Raw genomic sequence first — 26347 nt, forward strand, 5'->3', positions numbered from 1 at the left:
AGGCTCCCTGTGACCCGAGAAGTTAGGATAAGCGGTAGAAAATGAATGAATGAATAAAACCTTTGTCAAACTTTGCAGTTTGCCGTGTTTTCTTATTCTCTGAGGGTGAGGCTCTTGGTTCTGACCTGTCACTGATTTTTCCCCCTGGCTGTAATAACTATGACTATTTATAATATAGTTTTTAATTGTCTCATTAGGACCTGAGTTTCATTACAGCTGAGATTGTTATAATTTTGATATTGTTATAATTATTGTTCTATTTTTACTCCTAAGCTTTTATTCTTCTTCTGATTATGGATAGTTCCATGTTAATGATGCTGTGCCAATGTTTTGATCCCTGCAATGGACTTTAAATGTTTTTTGTTGTGTCCTCAGTAGAAATCACACCAAACACCTTTGCTTGATTTCTGCCTAAACCTTCCATGTTAAACTAAGAAAATTCCCGGTGCAAACATCTAATGGTTAAAATGATAAATGTACAGTAAGGCAAGAAAAAAATTAGGCTAAACAATTCCTTTAAGGTAACAAAGTTTCAGAAACGCCATGTACGTAAATGTGAACGATTGAGGTAATAGTTTCTAAAGTGCAGCCTGTGTGAATTGTGTTACAGGAAGAACATGCGTGCCCAAGACCCTTCAATAAATAAGCATTTATTTTTCAAAATCATGCAAGTCCATTGTTGTGTTTGAGTTTCCTTTACAGGTTTAACACACAGTTATTTACTCACAACTCTGAACAGCACACTCAGTTGTAACAGATTATTTACCTATGAGATTTTTTCCCCCATGTTTGTTATCAAAATTCTTTACATGAGTAAAATTCCACTTTTATAGATTGGCTTGAGCCAATGTTGTCGTTATTGCAATGGTTTTCACATTATTTTGTGTGACAAATAAGAAAAGCGCTTTCTTCGTGGTCGATAGAACAGGTACAGAAAATAAATAATGCAATGATGGGTTTGAAGATGTGACATTATAATAATCAGTACTTGATTGGATGATACACATGTCCAATAGTCAGATAGTAATAGAAGCTTTAAATCCTGGGATGTAATGTGAGGTCGTTCGTGTTAGAAATTGACTGACGTCCTGTTTAGAAGATCTCTGAGCATCACACAGTAGACTCAGATGAGCATCGCTTTAGCATTAGCGTAGTCCGTTCAGATGGAGATGCGTGTTCCTACAGTGTCTTGAGGAAGCCTGGACCAAAGCGGCTCCTCGGCTAATGACAGTGGCTGGTAATACACAAGAAAAGCCCACAACACTCGGGTAGCATAGAGATTTTGTAAATAACCTTAAACCTATAAAAGTGTCAGTGTGACCGTAGATAGTTTTGAGTCTTTTTAATTTTTCAAACGTTCGTCTTAAACTTGCATAATAAACATGCAAAAATGAAACATTTTTTTTCTTAGATTTCTAGAATTTGTATATAAAGTGTTAACTCTGCTGTTGCATAACTGCATTACCGAAGTTACTGAAAGGAAGAAAAAAAAAACAACAACAAAAAAACAAACAAACACACACACACACACACACACACACACACACACACACACACACACACACACACACACACACACACACACACACACACACACACACACAGAAATGCTGTAGTAAGGGTGAGGTGGGGCTGGAATGAAAACCTAACAGTAATCCTGACAGGTTACGAGCTCTTTCTTTCTTTTATACCCAACACGAACCCCATGGCTTTATACTGAAGCACTTTATATGATCTTAGGCTGTGTTCACACCATGTGCTTTTTATACAGAAAAAAACACTGACCACCTTTTGTGTTATGATATGAAGATAAAACATGACAGAGCAAGTCTTTAGTTAATTTAATACCTTATTGTATTTAATACTCAGTAAATAGCTTTCATTCATTCATTCCTATTCATTGACTCTTTTTTTACCTGGCCAGTGGATCCAGAGGCTATAACCACACTCTCTCTCACTCACTCACTCACTCACTCCCACACACAGACACACAAAGGGGCAATATTGTGTAGCCGATTTTGTGTTGCCTGGGAGATTAGAGAAAGGCCACAAATAGTAGCTAACTACCATTAGAGTTGTTTATGTTTAGCTGGTGCAGTGATAACCTACTGCTGGCTAGTTAGCTGAACGTAATGTCATATCTTTGTTTAAGTCAGGGCGATTTAACCCCTGACTTAGTGTCCTCAGTTCTGCCAAGGCAAACACATGAACATTAAATTATGACCTATTTGTCATTCGGCTTTGCGACATGCCACGAGCAAGCAAAATGATTTCAGAGGCTGGCATAGACAAGCGACGCTTTGTTGAATGAATAATTGTGATTTAATGTGTGTTTGTTGTCACACAGCCAATAAGTACGTCCTTTTCGTTATTTATATTTCCCCTTTGCACGCTCTTTGATTTAATGAACGATTTGTGTTTCATGGCTGGTAAGCACGAGTAAGACATTTAAGGTGGCTCACATGCAAAAAGCCCTAATGTAGGCAATATAGATAACCAGGTGGGTGACTTCAGCTAATGTATCAGATCCACTATGCTGCCTTAATTAGTTACTTATCTAGATTTATTATTATTATTATTATTATTATTATTATTATTATTATTATTATTATTAAATGTTACATTGGTATCCAGACAATGGTTGTGCCCTCTCACTTGGCTGTTTGCACTTGCCCCTGACCTGCAACCTGGTAGAGTGAAGGTTTATTCAGCACTTTTGCTGTCTGTGAAACCACACTGGCTGGTGGTTAGCGTGAGGGAAAGTGTGAACACATTGTGAACACAGCCTTACAAGTGTTTCTAATCACTATTCACTGTCATACATTTCCATTTGTTCTCTCTCCACACACACGCACACTCCTAATTATATACCTACACTAGCAGTGCATTGCGCCTATTGTAGCCCTCTTGACTTCCCGGTTTCTGCTTCTTTGTCTATCTATTCACCTCTCTCTCTCTCTTTGCTCCCTCTCTCTCTCTCTCTCTCTCTCGCGCAGCTTGCATAGCTCACCCTTTGCTTGGTAAGGCACTGTGTCCCTTCTGTTGTCCCTGGCTAATATCATGGTGCCTGTCTTTCTTTAGCATCCATCCATCCATGCGCTCATCAGTCCATCCTGCCAAACAAATAAAGAGACCAGAATGTGCAAGATGACTTCCCTCCGCTGTCTCTTCCTTTTACATCATCCGTCCACCTCTTGCTCTCCTTCTCATTTTTGTGCTCTCTCTCTCTCTTTCTTTTTTGCTCCTCTTTATGGATTTATTAAAGCAAATGTAGAATGGAGAAGCAATCAGACTCTCTCTCTCTCTCTCTCTCTCTCTCTCTCTCTCTCTCTCTCTCTCTCTCTCTCTCTCTCTCTCTCTCTCTCTGTGTCCCAGTAGCTTCTGGGAACAGTTTCACCATGTTAAAAATCTCAAACGCTTTCCAAAGTGTCCTCCTCCACGTAAGTCCCAAAGAAACAAAGTCCAAGGGACTTGAGTCTTTATGTGTGTGTGTGTGTGTGTATGTGAGTGTGTGTGTGTGTGTGTGTGTGTGTGTGTGTGTGTGTGTGTGTGTGTGTGTGTGTGTGTGTGTGTATGTGTGTATCAGTTGAGCTGGTCCTCGTATTGTTTGCGGAAGCAGTCTCCGGCCGGGAAAAATTCCCAGCAGCGTTCCTGGTACATTTTCCAAACGTAGGACTCCTGTAGCAGAACACAGAGGAAGTAATGAACGACTGGAATGAAACAATATGATTAAGACTACAGACAAACTGAGGACTACAAGTGATGACTTATTAGAGAATAGTGAAGAATCTGGTTCTACAGTTAGAATGATTTTGAGGCTGTGTATAATTGAACTTTTTGTGTTATCCAAGGATACAGAAGAACATTGCATGATGGTTACCAGCATAATCACAAAGAGAGGTACAGATTTGGAAGTAAATTTTTTGATTGAGAAAGTGAGGTAAAAAAGACTAGGAAAAGCAATCATCATAGAAATCATACAATAAGTAGACGCAACATCAGAGAGAGCTTTAGAGAACTGTATGATTGATAGCTGATGAACTGGGAGATTACCTGGCCTGTGTGCTCCGTTTCATCCTTATTTATGAGATACATCACAAAAAATCTGCAAAATAAATGAATAAATGAAAATCCATTAACATAAAAATCAGCATAGCTGCATTGTGGCCCATCTGATAAACTGGGGGGAAAAATTAAGTCACGGAGGACACTTTCCTGTTTCTGAGTGACGGTTTCTTTCCTAATTGTTAAAAGAAAGTAAAGCATGAAATAAAGAAAGAAACTTTGGGACATACTTTTTTAAGGAAGATAATGTGCAGTAGTGTACTGTACATGTCCTGAAATCTATCATTCCTTTTGTACTGTGTGTCATTTTTCACATTTGTTAAGAGATCATATTTTGACCCATATACAGTACAGGTACATTTAATGTTGTGGGATGTCTGTAATTTAGTGCCTGTGATCTGTGATCAATGTCAGTGACAAATTTACAGAGTTAAATAAATAATCCTTTAAATCAAGCCCAGTAATTAATTAAGCAGAACTATTAGGTTACAAAATCAATACCTTCTGACCAACCAGAACCAATCATTCCACAGAACTTGAAAACTATATAAATTGTATATTTTAGTGAATGATTGTTAAGAAGGCTAGCTATTCATTTTTAGGAAAGTCATATATTTATATGATATATAGCCGTTTATAACTATGAAATTCACATTCACTTTAAATATTGTCACACTTGAAATAAAATGAATACAGATTAAAGTCAGATTAAAGTCTTCACCCAGAGATTAAACTGGGCTGCACACTCTGAATGAATTTGTCATATTATTTATATGTTAAATTCCAAAAAAAAAAAAAAAAAAAAGGCAGCAAAATGAATTTTCTGTGAGAAAGACAGAAAGCATCTACACTGCTGTTTCCCTGGTCTGAGCTGTGTACGTTGTTCTGACACATGCAGACACGGAGGAACCAGGTAATTAACACAGCTCTTCCTCACACAGCGAGCGTCTTCCTCACTGCGGGACGGCTCTTTAGAGAGTTCTTACACATCCTCATTGCTTCATGCTGTTATGTTATGTGTCATCACTCTCTCTGTAGGCTCATTTGCTGAAGTTTTATATTAGAATTTTTCACAGTCTCTCACAGCATTTTTAGAGAGCACGCAATTGCTGTTACTCCCTTAAGCACATGATGTTCATCAAAAAGGTGCACGGCTTTCTGTTGCTTTCGTCTCTTTCTCACACACACTGATGCACACACACACACACACACACACACACACACACACACTTCCTTCTGCTCTTGCTACTACAATAAATATTCCTCTTTTCATTTTCTTGTGTACGTCTTTCTTTTGTTTTTCTCGAATCTTTTAATTCCTTCCAAAGTCTTTCTTCTTTCACCACATACAGTACACACAGACACCTCACACAATACAAAGCACTCACAGATAGTTTGCCAAGTTGTGCTCCTGTAAGGTGTGTGTTTCGAAGCCGTGAGGGACGGTGTCGAAATAGTCATTTCCAATCCCACAGATGAAGCACTTGGTCTGTGAGAGAAACAAAAGCACAATGGCATGCACTGTAACATAAGGAAATGTCTGCGTCTTTTAGAAATACACGGTATCAGACAACGTGTAATATCCAAGAACACGTTTTCTAAATGTTCTTGATTTAAAAAGCTCTGTAAGAGCTCAGATGAATATGCGTCTTTCCGACCAAAGCGAATGACACTCGGTTGTACATTTAAAAAATAAATAAATAAATAAATAAATAAAATAAATCGGTGTCATAGAAACCAAAAAAGTGGAATGTCAATGCAGTGATGCAGCCTGTAATTATGGTTATTATACAGAGGCAACACTTTGTTAAAAACACACATTTCGTAAAGGCTCTCTATCAGAGACACATAGACTGTGCAGTGACTCTTCAGTGAAGCAGCTGGAATCCATTAGCAAGAGCACAAGGAGATACATCGCCCACTGAAGACACAATTAGATACACGTTTAATGGACAGCCAAGAAGTGATTTTAACCTTCTACAGTGGAGATGTAAAACAAATAATGGTGCTTTACATATAGTGTGTGTGCGCGCGTGTGTGTGTGTGTATAGTACACTCACCTCCATGTCCTCCTTCACTTGTTCCTGCTGGTCTCTCAGCTCACCAAATGCATCAATGATAAGACCTAATACACACACACACACACACACACACACACACACACACACACACACACACACACACTCTCTTCTTAATGTATCTGTACATAGCTGAAGCAGTAACTCTATCAGATATGTATTTTTATTATCTGATTATCTAATAATTTTCCAAGACGTTCTTATCATTTCAGCAGTGCTCGTTGTTAACATACAGTACATTTCACACGCATTATTAAAGCCACTTTGTCTCACCCTGAATTATGGCAAGGAGGATGACGATGACAAAGAAGAAAAAGGTGATGTCGAAGATGATGCGGTAAATCTCATATTCGTCACCTGCAGGATCCTCAATCTGATCGCCGATGCCACCGCCTGCGCGAACGCCCACGTACATGTGGAACATGTAACACTGCCAGCATAACACACACACACACACACACACACAATCAAATGTGCATATACACAAGTGAAAAAAATAAATAAATAGACATACTGTACATCTATAAAAGAAATAGCAGTAATGTAGGCATTGTATTTCATGTTCATATAGCAAGTATTTCATCGTGCTTTTATCAACCGAATCATTCTTCTCACACATGCAGACACTTCTCCTGCTTTCCTAATGACTGAATAGATTGGATTGTATGGTGTCCATTAAATGTGAAAGGTTTATTATACTGTATAGTTTATAAAAAAGAAAAAAATGAAGCTAAAAGGTGAAGCTTATGACTGAGATCCATTGTAGTGGCAAAAAGAACCAGAACTGTTCTAAAAGATGAGATATAATTATAAAACACATATTGAATCTTATGGAAATGAACAGAAATGCACGAAAATTATCTTTTCTATCTATCTGTCTGTCTGCAAACCACACTGAACAATTATCCTACAAAAGTGGAGTGGGGGATTGTATAGAAGACGGGACAGTGACAGGTGGCTATTGGGTGTGCAAACAATAGCTTGTAAAAGGATCAGTTTGTTTTTGGGATGATGGTGGGCTTGTGCCACACATGACATTTCCCCTGATGTCCAAAAAGCTCAAATTTTGGCCTCATCTTCTTCCATGTATTCGGGGAGTGTGTCACAAGTGTTTTCTTATTTTTTTTCTTAAAGCTATGGCTTTACAGTATGTCTCCCAACTCTTCTTTAAACTCCAACACTGTGGATGTTTGCAGCTCCTTTAGTGTTAAATCTTTTTTGACTAATGCTTACACAGTCTGTGAGTTTTGATGAGTGGTCTTCTTTTGTCACTTTTGTAGTGGCGACATATTTTTATGATTTAATTTAATGATTAATTTAAATTTTTATGATTTCATTTAATGGATTTAATGATGTTCTGTGGGATGTTCAAAACGTGGGATCTTTTTTTTTTTTTTTTTTTTTTTGGAACCCAACTTTAATCTAAACTTCTCTACAAATTTGTAGAGTTCCTTTCTCTTCGTGTTTCCATGTGGCCTTGCAGAACAGGGCTATTTATACTCGCTGCATGTGCCGGTTTATAGGTGGACCAAATTCAACTAATTATGTGATTAATTGGTTGAACCGGATCTCATTTAGGGTTTCATAGCAGAGCAGTTGAATACATGTGCACTCACAACTTTTCAGTTTTTAATGTATTTTATTATTCCTCATCAACAGTCTGGAATATTTTGTTAGGATTCTACTGAATAAAATCCGAATTAAAATGTTTAATTCAGCCTGTACTGCGACAGGACAGGAAAAACATAACGGGGGTTGTATACTTTAACAAGGCAGCGTATACACACATAATAGCCACCTGTCACTTTCCTGTCCATACACTCGCTCACTGAGCTTTGCAGCTCCATGGAAACAGTACCGTGCGTTTGTTCCATCTGATTATTAGTACCTCTTGTAGCCTCACCATTACAAGTTAATGTCCTAATCCTGTTCAACTCTTGCCTGATTGTCTGACAACCCCTACTTCATATTAGTCTTGCTTTAATTACAGTTGCCTGTTCTGTCAGCTGTGACTTTTTGTATGCCTTTCAATAAATAAATAAATATATAAGTGCATTTATTCACCAAGCATTAAATTCATTAGCATGTTAATAGTATAAACGTGTAACACTATGTTCTCGTGTTTTGACAGTTGGAGCCACAAAGCTCTGAGGCTGGATTTGACTGAAGCCTGAACATTTTGTAGTAGCATAAAAAATGAAATTACATTCTGAACATTATATATACCCTGCTCAGATACACACAGCCAAACACACACCCACACACAAACAGGGACCAGAAGGCTTTTTTGCAGCTAGAGGCACTGGCTGTCATTGCAGATGAGCCTGTGCTTCATTTTCTAGTGGATGTCCAACCCCTCCACTGGAGCAAAGAAACACACATTGTCTGTCCTTAATAGGAGATACACTGAGATTGAGAGAGAAAAAGAAACCGATAGAGACAGATGAAAAGTGAACGCCGGACACGTTTGCTGTGGTCCAAATCCAAGTGCGTTTGCTCCTAACACTCCTGCAGCATTGGTCTAGTTTCAGATTTTCTCAAAACTCCAGTCAATTTGTCATCACAAACAGACATGATGAACACAATGTGACTAACCATATTTATATATATAAAATAATGTTGGTGCTATTATGTACAACATAGCACCTCATGTATTCTGTGTCCCACAATGTTCCACTGCCACTCTTGGTACTGTACAATATACATGTTGTGGAAACTAATCATGTTTCCATCAGCTAAAACACATGCACAGATTATATTAAGTCTTAAACAAGTGCAGACCGGAATACCAGTTGTGATCAGATGCCTGGGAATCGCGGCGTAGTTCCACTGACACAGCTTAGACCACCTCTTAGACCTAAAGGCAGTTTTCGGGTTTAGTACCAAGGTGCGATTCTCGGCCCACATGACAGTTTTAACATTAAGAATTTTTCACGTGTTTTGAACTAAACTGCTAGTGTGAAAGCCCCGTAACTCATATCAAAAGTTTCATTAGTCTTAATGTGTTATAGCTGCACTCATCACACTGTTCGTCTTGTTCAGACATGCCAGATTCACTTCACCGATTTATTCATAAGGCTGAAAATGGCAGAACAACAAACTGCTGTGAGCGATTTAAAGGCAAATTAGCATTTCAATAAAGATGGTGACATGCCTTTAATCCCAACAGCAAAATATTTAGTAGTTTTTGAACTTGGGAAAACTAAAAATCCCAACTATAGGAATAATCTTTGCAGATTTCCTTAAACATATTTGCCAAATCTATTTGCTTTAATTAATTATTACTTGTATTACCGAAATGCACGTGACAGGGGTTTACTGAGGTACTGTCAGGAGCTTGGTCAGTTCCTTGCCAGACCACCAGGGGGGGGCTGGCAGGTGTTTTCTCATCTCATGACTAATGACAATGACTCCAGACTACAAAGGAAACTAAACAGACAAATATAAGGCAATCAATTAAAACAAACAAGGAACAGGTAAAATGGTGAGAACAGGTAAGAGCGTAGCCCTGCCCACAATGACAAAACACCTGCAAGGCCCCCTCTGGTGGTCTGGCAAGGAACTGACCAAGCTACTGAGAGATACATCCTGTCATAGTAATGAAAGGGGAACATAAAAGCTTGTAAAGTTTGCTGTAAATATACATATGTGATGAAACATGGGATAATCTACAAAATATGTGCACAAATTGCAGCAAATTCAGAAACATTGTTAGACTCATATAAAACTTTTGCACATACCATTAAATGCTGAGTAATATACTGACGCCATGCGGTGCTCTGAGGAACACTAGCAGACAAGTAGTTATACGGTATTGAAGGTCGCTGAGAGTAGATTTTTTTATTATTTGATTCATTTGTTGATATGTTTAATGGTGCTATTCTCTTGTTTCTAGCATTTTTGCTGAATTGTTGCTTGATTATTACAAATGATCACGGACGTTAGAAGTATTGTGTCTTATATATAACAGCAATTTTAACGTTTGTTTTAAATGGTTTTAGAGATTATACTGTATATGTAGTGTTTTCATTTTTTACTGATGTAGATGTGATTTTTGTATTTCTTTGTCTTATTAGACTGTGCTTACCCTTACAGGGATGATAACTGCTACATAATACCGACTGGTTGTTTCTTTTGCTTTACATGGCTTACTGTGCATTTGACTTTTTTTTTGTGTGGGATTTCTTTTTATCCAGCAGTGGCCTCCAGGGTGCCCGCACTGTGTGGATGGCGGTGTTGAGATGGTTAGAATTGTGCAGAGGTTCCATTTTTCTGTAAGAGTGCCATGTGAGTGCTGTGAGCTTGATTGTGGTGAGAATGCTTGTCCTCACAATAAGGTAATGTCATAGTATTATCTTTATAGTCATAGTATACTACAAAATTTAGTGGGCACTGACTCAGACAGCAACAAGGGCATCATATACATATATATATAACTAAAAATTAATAAATAAAAAAAAAGAGAGAGTTAAGAACATAAGAACAGAGTACACCGTAATAAACATATACATGATTTCATGTAAATGTAATGACTTGGTATAGGACTGGTGGTTTGTTTTTAGTCCCCCCCCCTCCCCATTTTCCCTGTGTGTATTCATTTGCAAAGGCCAGTGATGCATTTTTACATTTTTTTTAAAACAACTGAATCGAAACCTCACTACTACCTTTTGCCTTTTTGTAAAGTAAATTGCACTTTATTTCTTTATATCTTAATTTATTTATAACTTCCATCCATCCATCTTCTACCTCTTATCCGGGGCCGGGTCACGGGGGGGCAGCAGACCGGTGCATTGTGGATATTTATAACTTATTTTATTTAAATAATTTAAGAAAATTGAGTCTAACGATTGTTATACACAGGTTAGCATAAAAAGCATTTGACTACATGTCATACTGCGTAGATAAAATCTGAATTTGAATTACATTTGAATATTTGCACGTTTTTTAATAGCTTATAAAATGTAATCTAAACCGTTGGTTCTAATCACTTAAAATATTTCATAGTAATATCACAAAATATATATTCAGAACTCAACAGCAAATCTAAATATACAAAGGGTAAAGCTGAGCTGCTCTGTTTATGTTAAGGGTAGAGCTCATTTCTGGACCAAAAACATCAACAGAAGCCTGAAGTGAATACACTAGCTACAGTAGCCAGAACCGGTGTGGAAACACTTTTAAAAGTGACAGACTGTGCATTTAAACCATCACAGTGGGATAAACACACAAAGTATACGAGCAACAGCGATCATTTATCAAGCTGAATATGAACAAAAACTTATTCATTAATCAACTGTATGAGCATTTACAAAAAGCAGGTTTGTTTCCTACTAGTGCTCCTGAATACGAGTACATTTACGCATAAACAGACTCGTCAAACTTTAAATCATCAGATTTGCCTTGATTACTGCACATTCATATCAGAAATAAACCTGCAAGTTAAAATTGCTTATTTTTATTACATTTACCCCATTAACCAGACCCACATTTTCAGAGCGACTTACAGTACAAATGAGCTTTGGAGTCTCTATGAAAAACATATTATCATGCTACTTCACTAGCTAAGGGACTAAGAACACCATTTTTTGAGACAAAGACAAATTAAACTAGTCATTACTTAATCACAAAAGATTTAGGTCTCATTTAGAATTATTAATATTATATATTATTAAATTCTATAAATATAGTGTTCAGCGTCAGTTCAGGCAGGCCACACAGTCAAGCTCGGCTATCAGCTGATGTTAAAATTTTATAACCCCGACCATCAGCTGATATCATTCCTAAGTGCGCAATTGGTCCGTTTCAAACAGGGCGCCCTATTTAAATGCATTTTTTCAGTCTGTCTGCTCGACTGTTTCCTCTGCATTGCTGCAACCCACCTCCTCCCCTTGCTCCTCCTTGAAACTTTGTGTTTAACTTAATCGGTGTCATTCTGTTGTCACTGATGCAGGCTCTGTACTAAATGGGGGGATTTTGTCTTGCTGCTTTCCCAGTTAAATGGGAGATTGTCCCCAGAAGCTGCTGCTGTTCCCTGACTAGCTTTCATGGAGCTCACGAAAAGGATGGGGAATTCAGAACAGAGCCATACCGCCAAATGTAAACTTTTATAAGCTTGCAAATAAAAAAATTTAAATATATGTCAAAGAATTGTCTTTATTTTGACTCAAGTGGTCCTGAGTGAACTTCCATTTCTTCCTTCTTTCCTGATTGTCTAGTGGAAAACGACTTAGACCACCTTCTACACCTAAAGTTAGTCTCGGGTTTGATAACAAGGTGCAGTTCTAGGTCCACATGACAGCTTTCGCATTAGCAATTTTTCCTACAAACCTGCTCTGTTTCAAACCCAAGTCACGCATATCAAGATCTGAACTAGTAAAAGTTTATCATCTACTTGTACAGCCTCATTCTAAAAGCATCAGTATTGTTTATATTGTGTATTTATCTACACTGATTACACTCTTTGCCTTGCTCTGAAATGCCTGATTCAAGTCATCAAATGTTGCCTTTAAGGTAAATTATAATTGCAACAGAAACGCTGACAAGCTGACAAGTCTTTGCCAAGTTCGCAAATTACTTAGAATTAATTTTGAATGTTTTTTGCATGAAACATTTTTGGCAAATTGCTGAGATACATCCTGTTATACTAGTGGGAAGGGAAAATTAAAAGTGATTCAGCGCATGATCTGTATTTGATATGTACAAAGAAATGAATTATGAAATGTATGACTAAGAACTGAATAACTGGCCTAGAGATAATTAGTAGTACCCTGTAGTAGTGAGTATAGTGGCTTTGGTACAGCTCTAACCTGCTCTGAACTTTAGAGGTGATCAACAAAGACATGTACTAAAAAATCTACAATAAAATTTAGTTTGGTGTGACTTGCACAAAAGGGGGCACGGTGGCTTAGTGGTTAGCACGTTCGCCTCACACCTCCAGGGTTGGGGTTCGATTCCCGCCTCCGCCTTGTGTGTGTGGAGATTGCATGTTCTCCCGTGCCTCGGGGGTTTCCTCCGGGTACTCCGGTTTCCTCCCCCGGTCCAAAGACATGCATGGTAGGTTGATTGGTAGGTTGAGTGAATGAGAGTGTGTTTGTGTGCCCTGTGATGTGTTGGCACTCCGTCCAGGGTGTATCCTGCCTTGATGCCCGATGACGCCTGAGATAGGCACAGGCTCCCCGTGACCCGAGAAGTTCGGATAAGCGTTAGAAAATGAATGAATGAATGAATGACTTGCACAAATGCATGCGCGTTTGCAAACAGACTGATAAACAATGCCCAGTGTAAACACAAATATTACTGTTGACTAGTAAACACTAAAGAACACAATGTTGACATTTAATATTAAAAATGCTGCCAATAAAGACTGTAATATGCAGACTGAGTACTGCTCGTCCTTTCTGAACCTGGCCTGAACCTGAACATGTGTGTAATTGTATCAAGTACAATTACTAGTAGACTTTCAATCCCACCTGCATTTGGGGTTTTTAGGTGTTTGATGGTGAATGTTGGGTAGGCAGCACTGGGCTTGAACCCCACCTCCACTCCTACTATTTTAATTATGTTCAGCTCTCAGTCCATTGCTCCGGTTCAGAAAGTACATAACAATGTGAGTGTAATTAAGCTGTTGTTCAGGTTCGCTGCTCAAGACGTTTCCTTAATTACAGAGAGAGTTTTGGGCCTGGTCGTATGAGTTACAGCTTTAATTAGCACGCTGAACAGTGGCAGGCCAGCCATGGCAATTAACAGCCATACTATCAAAGAACAGCACCATGACTATTTACAGAAATGAAATAAAAAATATAAATAAATAAAGCCCTGCACTCTCCTCCAAAGCAGGTCTGAAACAGACATGGGCCATTGGCCTGTGCAGTTTTCGATTTCGATTACATTTACATTCCTGTGTTCATGTAGCAACTTTACCTTGTGTTCTCCTAAAGAGTTTTATTGGTTAACATGCTAGCCTACAGGCAGGGTGTTAGCTTTTTGTTAGCATGATAGCATCGGCTTACCGTTAACATGTCGTCACACTTCATGTCCGGAGATTCTCCGTCCTCGCTCTTGTTGTAGAACTTGCGGAAGAAGTTGAAGGCCACCACAGTGTAGAGGTAGACTACCACTGCCAGCAAGCCCACTGTCAACACAAGCTATGTACACATGCAAACACACAGACACACACATACACACACAAATGTATTACATTCTATGTTAGAGCATTTGCACCACAGAAGGACTCAATAAAATATCCTGTCTGTCTTGGAAGTCTATAAACAGGTATGATAAACTGTTTGAAATCTAAAAGTGTCTTTGGAATAGCATCGAATTCTGGATAAAATATTTAACACATCTAAATCATGATCCTAATAAAGTTATTGTTAAATCATTCAGATGATGGGGGTATTTTGCAGACATACAGTAGTTTGGGTCTAATACAGTCCTCTTCACAGTCACCAGATCTCAACCTGACTGAGCATGTGAGATTTTAGAGTGACATCAACTGAGGGAACAACTTTATTTCAAACTCTGGTATTTGCATACAAAAAAATGTTTTCCAGCTATTTAAACCCTGTTCTGTATATCCTTCCCTTTGAGCAGCAAGTATGACTTAAGCTGCGATCCCTCGAGGAAAACATCCCCAACGTGGGCTATCTCTGAGTCACTCAATCAAGATATTAGATAATAAGTCTTGTTTGCATGTTCTACTCTAGTCTACTCTTGAAAAAAAAGAAAGAAAGAAAAATGTCACCAGTACTCTGCGCCCTCAATAACTCCATTTGCTTTCACAAAAAAACCACAGGAATTAACTAAAATTGTTACTGAAAATATTAAAGGTTGGTTCAGAACACTTCAGTAGTACAATGTAGCTTCCCCAGGCTCTGGTAAAAAAAATAAAATAATAATAATAAAATTGATATGAACCATCAAGACCCAACCAACTAAGTAAGTGAAAAAAAAATTATAAAGCATTTTTCATGTACTGTAGTCTGGCATACAGCAGGATCTAAAAGTCTGCGAGCACTAGTGTGGCATTCTTTTCGCAATTTAACACAAATGTTTTCATTACATATGATATTATCAGCAATAACCTCAGTGAAGATATCTACATGAAATTTCAAAATTTCTTAGAATTTGGTATGTCCCCTTTTTGACAATGTGAAACATCTTGAATGTTGAATAATCACGATATTGAACCTTTCCGTTTTTGTTTTAAAATTTTAGGGGTTTTTTTGTTCGACAACTTTAATTTTCACTTTTATTAAAAGTAAAAAAATGTCATTGTTAATGTTGTGCCAGACCCTTAAATCTCATAAAGATGCTAGGTTTAGCAAACACCTGTCAAAACCTGACTATGAATCAAATCTTGATTTAGTTTTACTTTTAAATCTAGTAGGCTTAAACTGTTACAGGCTGCCAATACTAACAGCCAAGGATCATTTGAATGCTACAGGATTGTGCTTGGCTATAAAAACAGTCTATCCTATTTTAGGCCATGGCAAACTAAAGCACATATCATATCAGAATGGTTCAATGGACATGACAGTGATTCGGTTTGTGCACGGCTCACGAGCCGATCGAGTTCGTTTAGAATGAGGTGGAACGGTAGGTCACAAATGCCTTGGGAAATGGAAGATGTTATTAAAAAGAGAATGGAATTAGCAACAAAAGATTCTGGCGCCTCAAAAAAATCCATGTGAAATCTACTTGACGTCACACTGTTCAACACCCTTTCTGTTATGGCACTTAAATACTTTCTAACTGAACAGAACTGATACGACTATAGAAGCTGTGCTGGATAGTGTTAAATTCTACTAAACAGATATAGCTAATATTGATTTTCCCATTGTGTAATGTGCATACTCGAGCAGTTTTGATTTTTGTGTTGAGGAGAGCAGCTGTACCTGTTTGCCATTGTGAGTAACAGAAGACAGTATAGTCCTCAGTGTCTTAAAGCCCATAGCAATATCTAGCAGATGAGCAGCGAAGAAGAAGTTATTGTAGTGGCCCAGTATGGACATCGTCATGTACCAGGCTAGGTAGAGGAAAGACTGCACATACATACAGATCAATTACACGAAGTGATCGGTGAAACTGATTAACATGATGCCAACGGGATCATGCTAACATGTTGTATATTTAGGAGAGCGATTATTTTGAAATCGTGACTGACTGGGAGGTATTTACATTATCTGTGAAGACAACTCCCAACTTCCAGATCTGATATTTCACATCAACAGAGTTCAGTCTGTCAGTAAAAAAGAGAGAGAGATAAAGAGCAAGAATTAAGAACACAAAATTAAAAAGAATTGTACCATTTTATAGCAAAACATCAGGGTAATAGTGTACAACAAATAATAATACTAATACTACTAATAATTATAACAGACATCTAGATACCAGAGTAAATAACAGAGTAATGCATTAATAAGGTAAAATCCTTCAAATATATTTGTCATAAATGTGGATTTTAATTTTTGGAACTTTTTTTTTTTTTAACTTCTTAAGTTGGCTGGTAGACACTGACCTTTATCTATTACCGCCCTCTGCAGGGATGTGTTTAAAAATACAACCCAATGCTTTTCTCACCCGTGCATCAGCGTGTCAGAATCTATCGGGTTATCTTATTGTGGATTTGGCTCAGAGAAATATTGCGCTGCTGTCTGAACCTTTCACACACACATATACACTCTCACTAACAAAAAAACTGACAGCAGAAATACAAGTAGGAGACTTGTAAGTGCCCACATCTACTGTACATGTTACATCACAAACATTCACGTTTAAACTTACACAGCAGCTAGTGAGCTGTCTTTCTTGGGCTTTTTCTTTTCATGGGCATCACTAAAGTCCAGTGCAGCTTTGTCCATCCCCAGAAGCTCACTGATTCGGTCATTACCGTAAAATTCCCCATATTTATCCATCACCTGTAGGTACACACACACACACACACACACACACACACACACACACACACACACACACACACACACACACACACACACACACACACACACACATTCTGATTACAACTGTTAATAAAAGATAAATATCAGGTAATGTCCTTTTACCGTTTACCTGTAAATTTTACCGTTTAGTAACAAATAATTCACAGATAAACAGTTTCATTGCGTAACCTTTTGATTTGAGGAACTTTTCTGCCTACCTTTCTCTTTACAAATTTATCCCAGTAGTTGTTTGGGAAGGACCTGAGAACCAGAGACATACATGAGCATCAGGAACAAATGCTGCAGACTGAACATTACACCAGACTGAAAAATTAGATTTTGTTTTTATTCTAAAAAAAAAGTGAAAAAAAGTGACGTGACATTCGGCTAAGTACGGTGACTCATACTCAGAATTTGTTCTCTGCGTTTAACCCATCCAAAGTGCACACACACAGCAGTGAACACACACAGTGAGCAGCCATTTATGCCACGGCACCCAGGGAGCAGTTGGGGGGGTTCGGTGCCTTGCTCAATTGCACCTCAGTCGTGGCTGGCCCGAGACTCGAACCCCCAACCTTAGGGTTAGGAGTCAAACTCTCTAACCATTAGGCCACGACTTCCTCCACATTAGGGCAGGACTTCTATGTGTTCTTTACAGCTGGCATTTCTTTTACTGTACAAAACGCTATTTTGGATATAAAAACAAAGGGCTAAATATTTTGAGAAATAAAAGCAATCTTTATCAACAGTCACAAAAACCTCGCTTCACTACATTTTACAAGAAAACCATGATTTATTTTAGTTATAGTGTTTCACTGCTTTTACAGTATAACACAATGACAGTTTCATTGTTAAAAGTGACCTAGAGGATAAGTTAAACAGATTTGTGAGCAAAGTGAGGGTTTAATATTAACATGGCAGTGTAAACTAATCTGAAATCAGTGTTGTGTCTATACAATGTCTTTACTTATTTCTTCCAAAAAAGATAAACACACTTGGAGATGAAGGCAGCCAATCAACTGCCTATAGCTGCTCATTCACATTGTCTGGCATTTTAACAGTAATGATGTTCCTAGATAATCCCTATTAATCTGTAATAGATGATCAGTTCTCTTTAATGATCCGGGCTGCTGTCTTGGTCTGACCAACATGAGCCTGTGATGGTGTGTGTGTCTGTGTGTGTGTGTGTGTGTGTGTGTGTGTGTGTATTATTTATGCCATAAACTTACTGTGTGTTGATGACCAGTCTGTCCCACTGGCCTTTAATGTCATCCTCTGATGGCTGCTCTGTAATATACAACCCATCAAACTCCAGCTTCCTTGCCACTTCCTTCTCCCTCTTAAAGATCACCAGGGGAACCTAGATGACACAGAGCAGGACTATTTATGTGCCTTTTAGCATTTTAATCGTTTAGTTGTGAAATGTACCCATACAGACTATTGGAGCTAATTACAATTGCCTGATGGTGAATTTGTGCTTAAAGAGTGATTGCTAATAGATATTGTATTACTTCAGCTTTCAGATACTAGAAAACAGCTACATCTCATTATTTTCTAACAACTGATCATATTAAGTCATCATATATTTGTTTCAGCCAGTCTGAGTATATTCTCAGGATGCCAACAGAGACATGGGTTTTATTTCACATTCAAAAGCCACGCCTTTCTACCCGTTTTTTTAGCTCATGTATAATAAAATACAATAAAAAACAAGACATAGTTAATCTGAACTTTTTACAAGCCCAAAAATACTAACATTATAAGCACATTCTCATGTAAGGAAATCTTTGTACATCCTACAGATCCACTCTAATATACAGCAGCTGGCTTTAAAGACACAGCTGCATGTTAGACACAGGCAGAAATTACAGGTCGTTTTCTGATCCCAATATACAGTGATACTAAAAATACTGAAAATGGTTATAAATATGTTCTGCCGAAGACGATTTCGGCTCAAAACAAAGGTGTTTAGTGTTAAACGTAGTCACTACATATTGTTTTTGTGTGGTGCAACATTTGGATTTTACACTCATGAAATCTCAACCTTGAGGCAGTAATATCCGATGATGCAGAAGAAAGAGATGATGGTGTGTAGGATGGCTAGGATACGCAGTGTGGGCTCCATGTAGCCGCTACTCTCCTCTAAGACAAAATGCACGGTAACTGGCCGATCGCTGGAAGAGTCGCCTTGCGTGTCCCACCGCAGTCCACTGTCCAGTGATGATGCACTGTACACCACCCGCTTTTCCTCTTTTACTGCAGAGGAAGTGGAAACCTGCAAGCAACACAAAATAAAGCCTGTACTAGGACAAAGACTACTTTCATTAACGTAAAGGTTCGACACTGCACTATGCATTCACATAGTTCATTCATTCATCCTTCGTAACTACCTGGTCAAGGTCACGGTATTTTTAATTAGGCTACATGGTTGTAGAAACAGAATAAACTGAATTCAGATACAGATATGCAGAGCTCTAAACATCCCTAGAATACAGTAAAGCAACGTAGTCCTACAAAATCTGTAATAATACATAGAGTGCATTTATATACAGCAAAAACAAGAGTGCAGCACGATGCTTTATACGCTGTACATCTGGTGAGATTAGACTTGTTGCTCAAAGCACAATTTAATGGATCTCAGAGCACAGCTTTACCTTGTAGAACAGCAAGATGAAGTTGATTGCGAAGGCCACGAACAGAGCCAGCATTCTCATGTTGTAGAAATTCCGTGCAAAATAGTTCTGTAATAGGACAGAAGGAAAAACATAATACATCATGACTGTCAGCACTGGCGTAAGAAATAACAGAGGTTTTGGTGGGACATGATCCATAAGTCCATGACTCAACCTTCCCATGAACGGAATGTCATGAAAATAGCATGGATATTATTATTATTATTATTATTATTATGAACTCATCAACATCTTAAAACTTTCTATTTGCAATATTTTCTTAATATCTTCCGATCTAATTTGAAGCTTCTGTAATGACCTCGCATGACCAGTGAGCTGATGTGTTTGGGAAAAGGGTTCAGTGCTTTTTAATGAGAGGAGAAGAGATTAACTTCAGAACATCATTTTGCAGCCACTACACGTTAGGATCTCTTACCAACAGCTTGCGCTGGTAGGCGATGATCTTCTTCCAGAAGGCAGACTCTTGTTGATCTGGCTCATCTGATTTGGAGGACCGATAAAGCTGAGGCTTCTTTTTCTTTTGTACTTCCTTCTTCTTTTCATTTTTCTCTCCGTCCTCCCCTCTGTGGCACACATAAAAAAGAAAAAATCACTAATCAGGTAATCAGTAGTAGATGGTTTGGTACTTGCTTCTGAGATATAACAGCACACTAAACATTAAAAAGTACAATCTAGTCAGAAATGTTCTGCCTCTACAGTATGTCAAGTGTGTGTGTGTGTGTGTGTGTGTGTGTGTGTGTGTGTGTGTGTGTATATATATACAGTATATATATCATACTCTGCTTTCTCAGACATTGTCTTGGTTTCTTCTGTAGCTTCTTTCTCATCAGTTGATGAAGATGAACCCTTCACCTAACAAAAAAAGTTGGTAAATGATCGATTTTCAAACAAAATAACTGCAAACCAATGTTATTGATATTAGTGATGTATGTAAAAATCGGGGTGTTGCATGTCCTTGTCACCGTGTGTCTTCTGCGGAGTTCGGGCGAGGGCGTAGGGGGCGGTGGCGTGGGTGTATTGAGCACATCTGTCAGGCTGGCGTTGGGGTTATGAGGCATGAGTTTGTATTGTCCTCCTTCCCTCCTCAAATCCAGTCCAAATATATCAGACAGCAGGTCCGTGTCTTCCGCAGCCACTGCGAGGTCGGCTAAGTCTTCCTCAGGTGATGTTTTCTCTGCATGTTTCCTCTCCACCTCCTCACTCTCACCTCTCACCTCGTCCTGCGTCGGATCAGGCATGTTGGCCAGCAGCTCAGACACCTTCATGGTCTTGGCTCCCTCCACCAGGCCTCCACCCAGGAAGCTGCTGTATATGATTCGGAAGAAGCCGCGGGCCACGCTGAAAGCAAAGTGAAGCAGCCCCATGAGCACGCTCCAGCAGAAAGCAGCCAGTGTGGTCACCATGTCCTTCACGGTCATCTTCTTAGCCTTCTTCAGCTGCTTCTTCAGACTTTTCATGGACAGCACCTTAAATTGCAGTGAATTGAATGACAACATAACACTTAATCGAACTGTCCTTTAGTGATAGACCAGATATACCCCGACACTGTGAGACTAGTCTAAAACTTTAACAACTCATTATAATATCAAGATATGTCAGTAGAATGTCATGAAATAACAAGATAACTACTCAGTAACCGTGACATGAGATCTTGAAATAATGAGATAATATTCTGGAAGACAAAGAATTCAAAAAATAAGAAAAACTTTTAGCTGACAATGTGTGCTTTAGGGATTCTATATCCAAGAGCACAAATCTCAATCTCACAAACTTTCCCTTTCTCTTTTTCCTTGTTGTTATTTCTGTTTTAAGTTCTTTCTCTCAATTTCTTGCCATGAATTTTGAGTTGCTCTTAACTTTTTTCTGATTGTTCATTTGTTTTGCATTCCAGGTCTTCTGTACTGCTACTGGAGTTTTAATCCCATAGACATTTGGACATTTCCCTGCCAGAAACACAGGGCTGACTGTCAAGCCTTCTTTGTGTGTTCTGCCATGTGCTCTTTTTGTTTTCCCACCTTTTGCTTTTTTTGTGTTCTCTCTCTGTTGGACTTTTAAATCTGTGCTTGGATTTTGACCACCTTTTTTTAAATTGCCTTTATGGACTTGTTTGCTTGGATGTTTTCTTTTTTGTTTCTCTAATAAAGATTGCTTATAATTTCATCTTGTATCTGGATCTGTGACTTTGTGCACTGATAAAGCCCTGAGACCTTCTTTTATAGATCTGGCTCCATTTCCCTTAACTGGTGGTCAATGTGAAGAGTATTTAAAGCAAATACTCTCCTAAAAATGACAGGATTCATAAACACAATGAATGCAATATTTGTCTTTATAATACCTGTCTCCCCCCCTCCCCCTTCATATAATATAATCCTATAATATACCAGTCTGTATAATGGCTATATGTTCACAAATTTAAGCCTCCCTTTGACTAAACACATTTTGAATCGCACCTTCATCAGAAGCATGACGTTGTAGCGGAGGGCAAGCAGTGCTGAGCAAACGGTGCTGATAGAGAAGAAGCCCATGTCAGGGGTTTCCTCTTCAGGTTTCTCCCGCTCGTTCTCTTCTTTGCTCGCCGAGCGCTCTCCAGCATCAGACATCTGTGCAGCCAGCTGCATCTCAAATATGGTGTCTTCACAGAAATTAACAAACAGCTCCATCTTCTCCTTTTCACCACCCTCATTGACGACATCAAAGATGAACTGGCGCTTGGACTCTTTCACCTGTGGCTTCTCCCACTGTGTGCGGCTCGACTCGCTGATCTCAAAGTACACCCGCTCGATGCGTTTGGCGCTGCCCATGATCTCGATGCGGCCCAGGTAAGGCTGGAAGTAATTGAGCACACTTTCGGCGAGCTCGAGGAACGTCTGCAGACGCGAGTCGTGAGGCATGTGCTCGGACAAGTTAGTCAGTAGCACGGCCACGTTGAAGCCGATATCCTTGGCCGGCTCATGAAATCGCTCTACAAATTCTTCGTAATCGAGCAGCTCGTTCTCATCCGTTTCAGCACACGACAGTAGGAACTCGGTCTCGGACTGCGTGTAATGCTTGTGACTCTCCATGGCTTTGTGAAAGTCTCTCTTGGAGATGACCCCCTTCCCGTCTGGGTCATACTCTTTGAAGGTATCTGACGACGTCAGATCTTTTAGTTTGAGGAACATGTCAAAGAACTTGAGAATCATCTCCACATTGTTGGAAGACTCCACTAACATGTCGACCATCTGCTTTCCAATGGTGCCATTCACAACATTCCCTGAGTAAAAATGAATTGATTTGTTTATTCTTTATTGAGACTTTTCTTTAAAAATTGCAATAATAGCATGAGGAAGTTGTTACTGTTTGTTGCTGTTTTTTTATTTACAGCCTAAAATGACAAGTATAGGTATTATTTTGATACCTAACTAGAGTAGATTGGGTGGAATAGCTAATGGATTATTACCCTCTAACATGGAGAGAAGCATTACCACCATGTCCTTCTGCAGATCCATGAGTTCTTTCAGAAGGTCAATTTGACTTGAATCCTGGGGGGAAAAAACAGATATGAAGAGGAAAGCATCACTGGTTTTACATAATTGCAAACAGGCAAGAGATTACACCCATATTGAACCATGATAGGTTGACGTGTTTAACACAATTTTGCTTGCACCAGATTGCAGTTAACAGATGCCAACAGTACCTGTGAGAGCTTCATCTGCATGTGTGCAAAAACATGGAGGAACCCAACCACCGCATCCCACAGGCGACTGTGCGCTAGGCTCTGCTGGTTCCCTGTACATGGACCCTGTAGCAGAATAAATAAGACAAGAAACTCAGTGGGCTTCTAATCACTGCACTGAGACTTTAGAGTTGTTTGTCCTGGAATAAATTACTTTAGTCTGGGAAAGGATTTGACATTCTAATATTTACCACAGATATTCTACACTACTCATACTTTATGTATAGTCACATATCGTTCCACAAACTGTAGATATTTCACAAAACTTAGCAAGCTAGTTGAATGGTATAAGAAAGAATATGGTGCTGGGAAATGTAGCTTGAAGTTCGAAAATGCCATTGTTTTTGCAAGATGTACTTAGGAGGATCTTTAATGAATCTCTAAAGTGGCTAAGCAATGAAATGCCTGTTAGACTGTGAAGATAAAACGGGTCTCTGCCAACATGCATTTTATTTCCCCAGCACATGTGCTTGCTCTACTAACTGCTAAAACAATGCTAATTGCTTTATCTAAGTAAAGACCTCATTTAAAGTGGTACTATAATTCAAGCTTGGCAAAAAAAACAACAACACGGTGTACTTTAATTCGAAACAAATTTAGCCAATTCAGCCAGTGAAAACTACTGTAAAATATAAAGGCACTTTCTTTATTAAGTATGATAAGATACAGAGCTTTGTAGTGCGAGAGGAAATCTGGCAGAAGAAATACCTGAATATACTCCGTAAGAGTATTGAAGACCTGCTTAGCCACATTTATAGCTTTGGAGAAATTACGTTGACCCTGCTCGTCAATCACATCCTTCCCTGAATAGTACCAGTAAAAATCACTGATGGATTCCTGACAAAAAAAACAACAACAACAACAAAAAACATCGCAGTCAATTTCGCTCCAAGGCAATTTTCATGAATACCTTTAAACGACACCAATAAAAACGAGCTTCCCAACATGGCTGCTAATTAATGAGTGTAATCGTGCAGCCAATACAGTGACTCTGAAATGAAAAGGTTTGATTAAAAGTCATCCTAAAAACAAATAGCCGTTACAGCTCTCGGCTACCACGTTATCAAAATAGCTGCTTGTGGGAAAATGGAAGTTGTAACTTAAACAGCTAATAAACCGCTTTCTGAAGTACAGTATGCTCCCAGTGCACTGTGGGTAAAAACACTCAACATTCTAGTTACTAACATAACTGTATAGGTTTCCACCTGCAGGGTCTCACCTGTACCCTTAGTAGGTAGTCCACAGTGGAGATGATGATGTTGACAGTCGTGTTGTTTCCTGTTTGCGTTCTCAGGTAGTTCTGGAAATCTGCGGCATTGCACACGCTTCATGAAAACAATTACTGGGCAAGGACAGTACAATCACAATCAATATAGCACCAGTAAATTACACAAGGTAAAGAGGATGTATTATTCCTTGTGAGGAGAAAAGGACAGCATATGAACACTGCAGTTTCCCAGGAAACCGTGTGTACAAACGAGACAGCACCGATGCTGTTTAGGCAGCATGTTTACACAGATACACACAGTTTTTCGCTTTTAAAAATAATAGGTGTATGACATGCTTTCTGTGTGATTCTTACGTCGACAAAAAATGACCTATTTCAGCTTTGACCTAAAGCATTATGATACTACAATGGATTTTTTAAACGTTAACATTTCTTTATTAAACTCTGTATCCATAATGCACAAAGAAATTGTAGTTAATTCCATGTGTGGCACATTCGGTGTGGCACAGAAATCTCAGACATCTTAACAGCTTAATCTGATTACACACCAAGTTGACATTTTTACGCAGACTGACTCCATACTAACATGATCTTTTTCAGGAACATTAGTAAAGGACAAAAACATTTCTAGATTTTTTTTGTGTGAAATATAATGATAGTTAACCCTGAGCAGCATCTAACAGGTTTTACAAGACTAGTGTGTGTTTATACCAGACAGATTACAATAAGCTAACTTGGATGCTGGGAGCAATATGGTGCCATACAGATGGTCTACAAATGATCCAAACTAAAAAGGCACAATCCCAAATAAATATGTTTTCTTCAAAACAAAGGATCTCTACAATTCCTTGGGAATTCAGAATGTAGAAATATCTTGCTATGAATATAATGAAAATATATTTAAGAAACAGAGCCTTATTTAAGGAGACCAAAGACTGCAAGATATGCAACGACCAGAATACAATGGTCTCATGAAACTTTGACCAAACAGCCAGTGGAGTGTTCCTCACCCGAGTTGTGTCCTTCACAGAGCAGCTGCAGGAAGCGGAACAGGTCACAGGTGAACTCGTCATCCTGCATCACCTTTTCGCCTGCACGGCCGGACCAGAGCACATGCATGTTAAAGTAGGCATGGAAACCAATGCCATACAGATACAACGTCTAAGAGAGGCACATGGGTCCAGCATAGCCCTCACACACACACACACACACACACACAATCACACACACACACACACACACACACACACACACACACACACACACACACACACACTGATGGGAGACACTACTTGCTATCAGAAAGTGTAAAACCAAATAGGTAATGGAAGTAGTTGAGCAGCATTTTGTTCCTGTGTCTCTCAGAGCACTACTAAATAACAGCTCAGCTATCATGACATCAGCATTGCAGCGTTTTTGCATTAAAAAGAAAGGCTGAATTATTAATTGCTGTGTCGGCTGTACCATCGTTTTGGCGTCTTAGGCTGAAAAATATCCTCTCAAATACAGTTGATGTGCCAAGGCATGCTTGCTGTCAATTGAGTTTCTTTAGTTTTTGCACTTATGTTTTATTTTAATACAGGTACAGCACAGGTGTGAAATTTTACAGCCAACAGAAACACTAAAAT

The 26347-nt window shown here is 38.8% G+C and overlaps 1 protein-coding gene across 7 annotated transcripts in view; it reads right to left on the reverse strand.

Moving 5' to 3' along the window:
* Positions 1-634: 634 nt before the first annotated feature.
* Positions 635-26347, reverse strand: part of ryr2a (ryanodine receptor 2a (cardiac)) — a 160382-nt gene continuing 134669 nt past the window's right edge. For all 7 annotated transcript variants that reach the window (XM_047817486.1, XM_047817485.1, XM_047817484.1 and 4 more), the window contains 22 exons: positions 25730-25810; positions 24711-24799; positions 24200-24328; positions 23453-23557; positions 23216-23297; positions 22227-23029; positions 20739-21242; positions 20555-20628; positions 20192-20339; positions 19738-19824; positions 19128-19358; positions 18313-18443; positions 17302-17344; positions 16929-17062; positions 16323-16383; positions 16040-16186; positions 14153-14287; positions 6417-6573; positions 6126-6190; positions 5454-5554; positions 4054-4105; positions 635-3678 (listed from right to left, as the gene is read on the reverse strand). In XM_047817486.1, the coding sequence (XP_047673442.1) occupies positions 3583-3678; positions 4054-4105; positions 5454-5554; positions 6126-6190; positions 6417-6573; positions 14153-14287; positions 16040-16186; positions 16323-16383; positions 16929-17062; positions 17302-17344; positions 18313-18443; positions 19128-19358; positions 19738-19824; positions 20192-20339; positions 20555-20628; positions 20739-21242; positions 22227-23029; positions 23216-23297; positions 23453-23557; positions 24200-24328; positions 24711-24799; positions 25730-25810 (3455 nt within the window). In that variant the 3' untranslated portion in view covers positions 635-3582. The remainder of the gene's footprint in view (positions 3679-4053; positions 4106-5453; positions 5555-6125; positions 6191-6416; positions 6574-14152; positions 14288-16039; positions 16187-16322; positions 16384-16928; positions 17063-17301; positions 17345-18312; positions 18444-19127; positions 19359-19737; positions 19825-20191; positions 20340-20554; positions 20629-20738; positions 21243-22226; positions 23030-23215; positions 23298-23452; positions 23558-24199; positions 24329-24710; positions 24800-25729; positions 25811-26347) is intronic.

The sequence above is a fragment of the Tachysurus fulvidraco genome, chromosome 8 (assembly GCF_022655615.1).
Source record: "Tachysurus fulvidraco isolate hzauxx_2018 chromosome 8, HZAU_PFXX_2.0, whole genome shotgun sequence".
Classification (NCBI taxonomy): domain Eukaryota; kingdom Metazoa; phylum Chordata; class Actinopteri; order Siluriformes; family Bagridae; genus Tachysurus; species Tachysurus fulvidraco.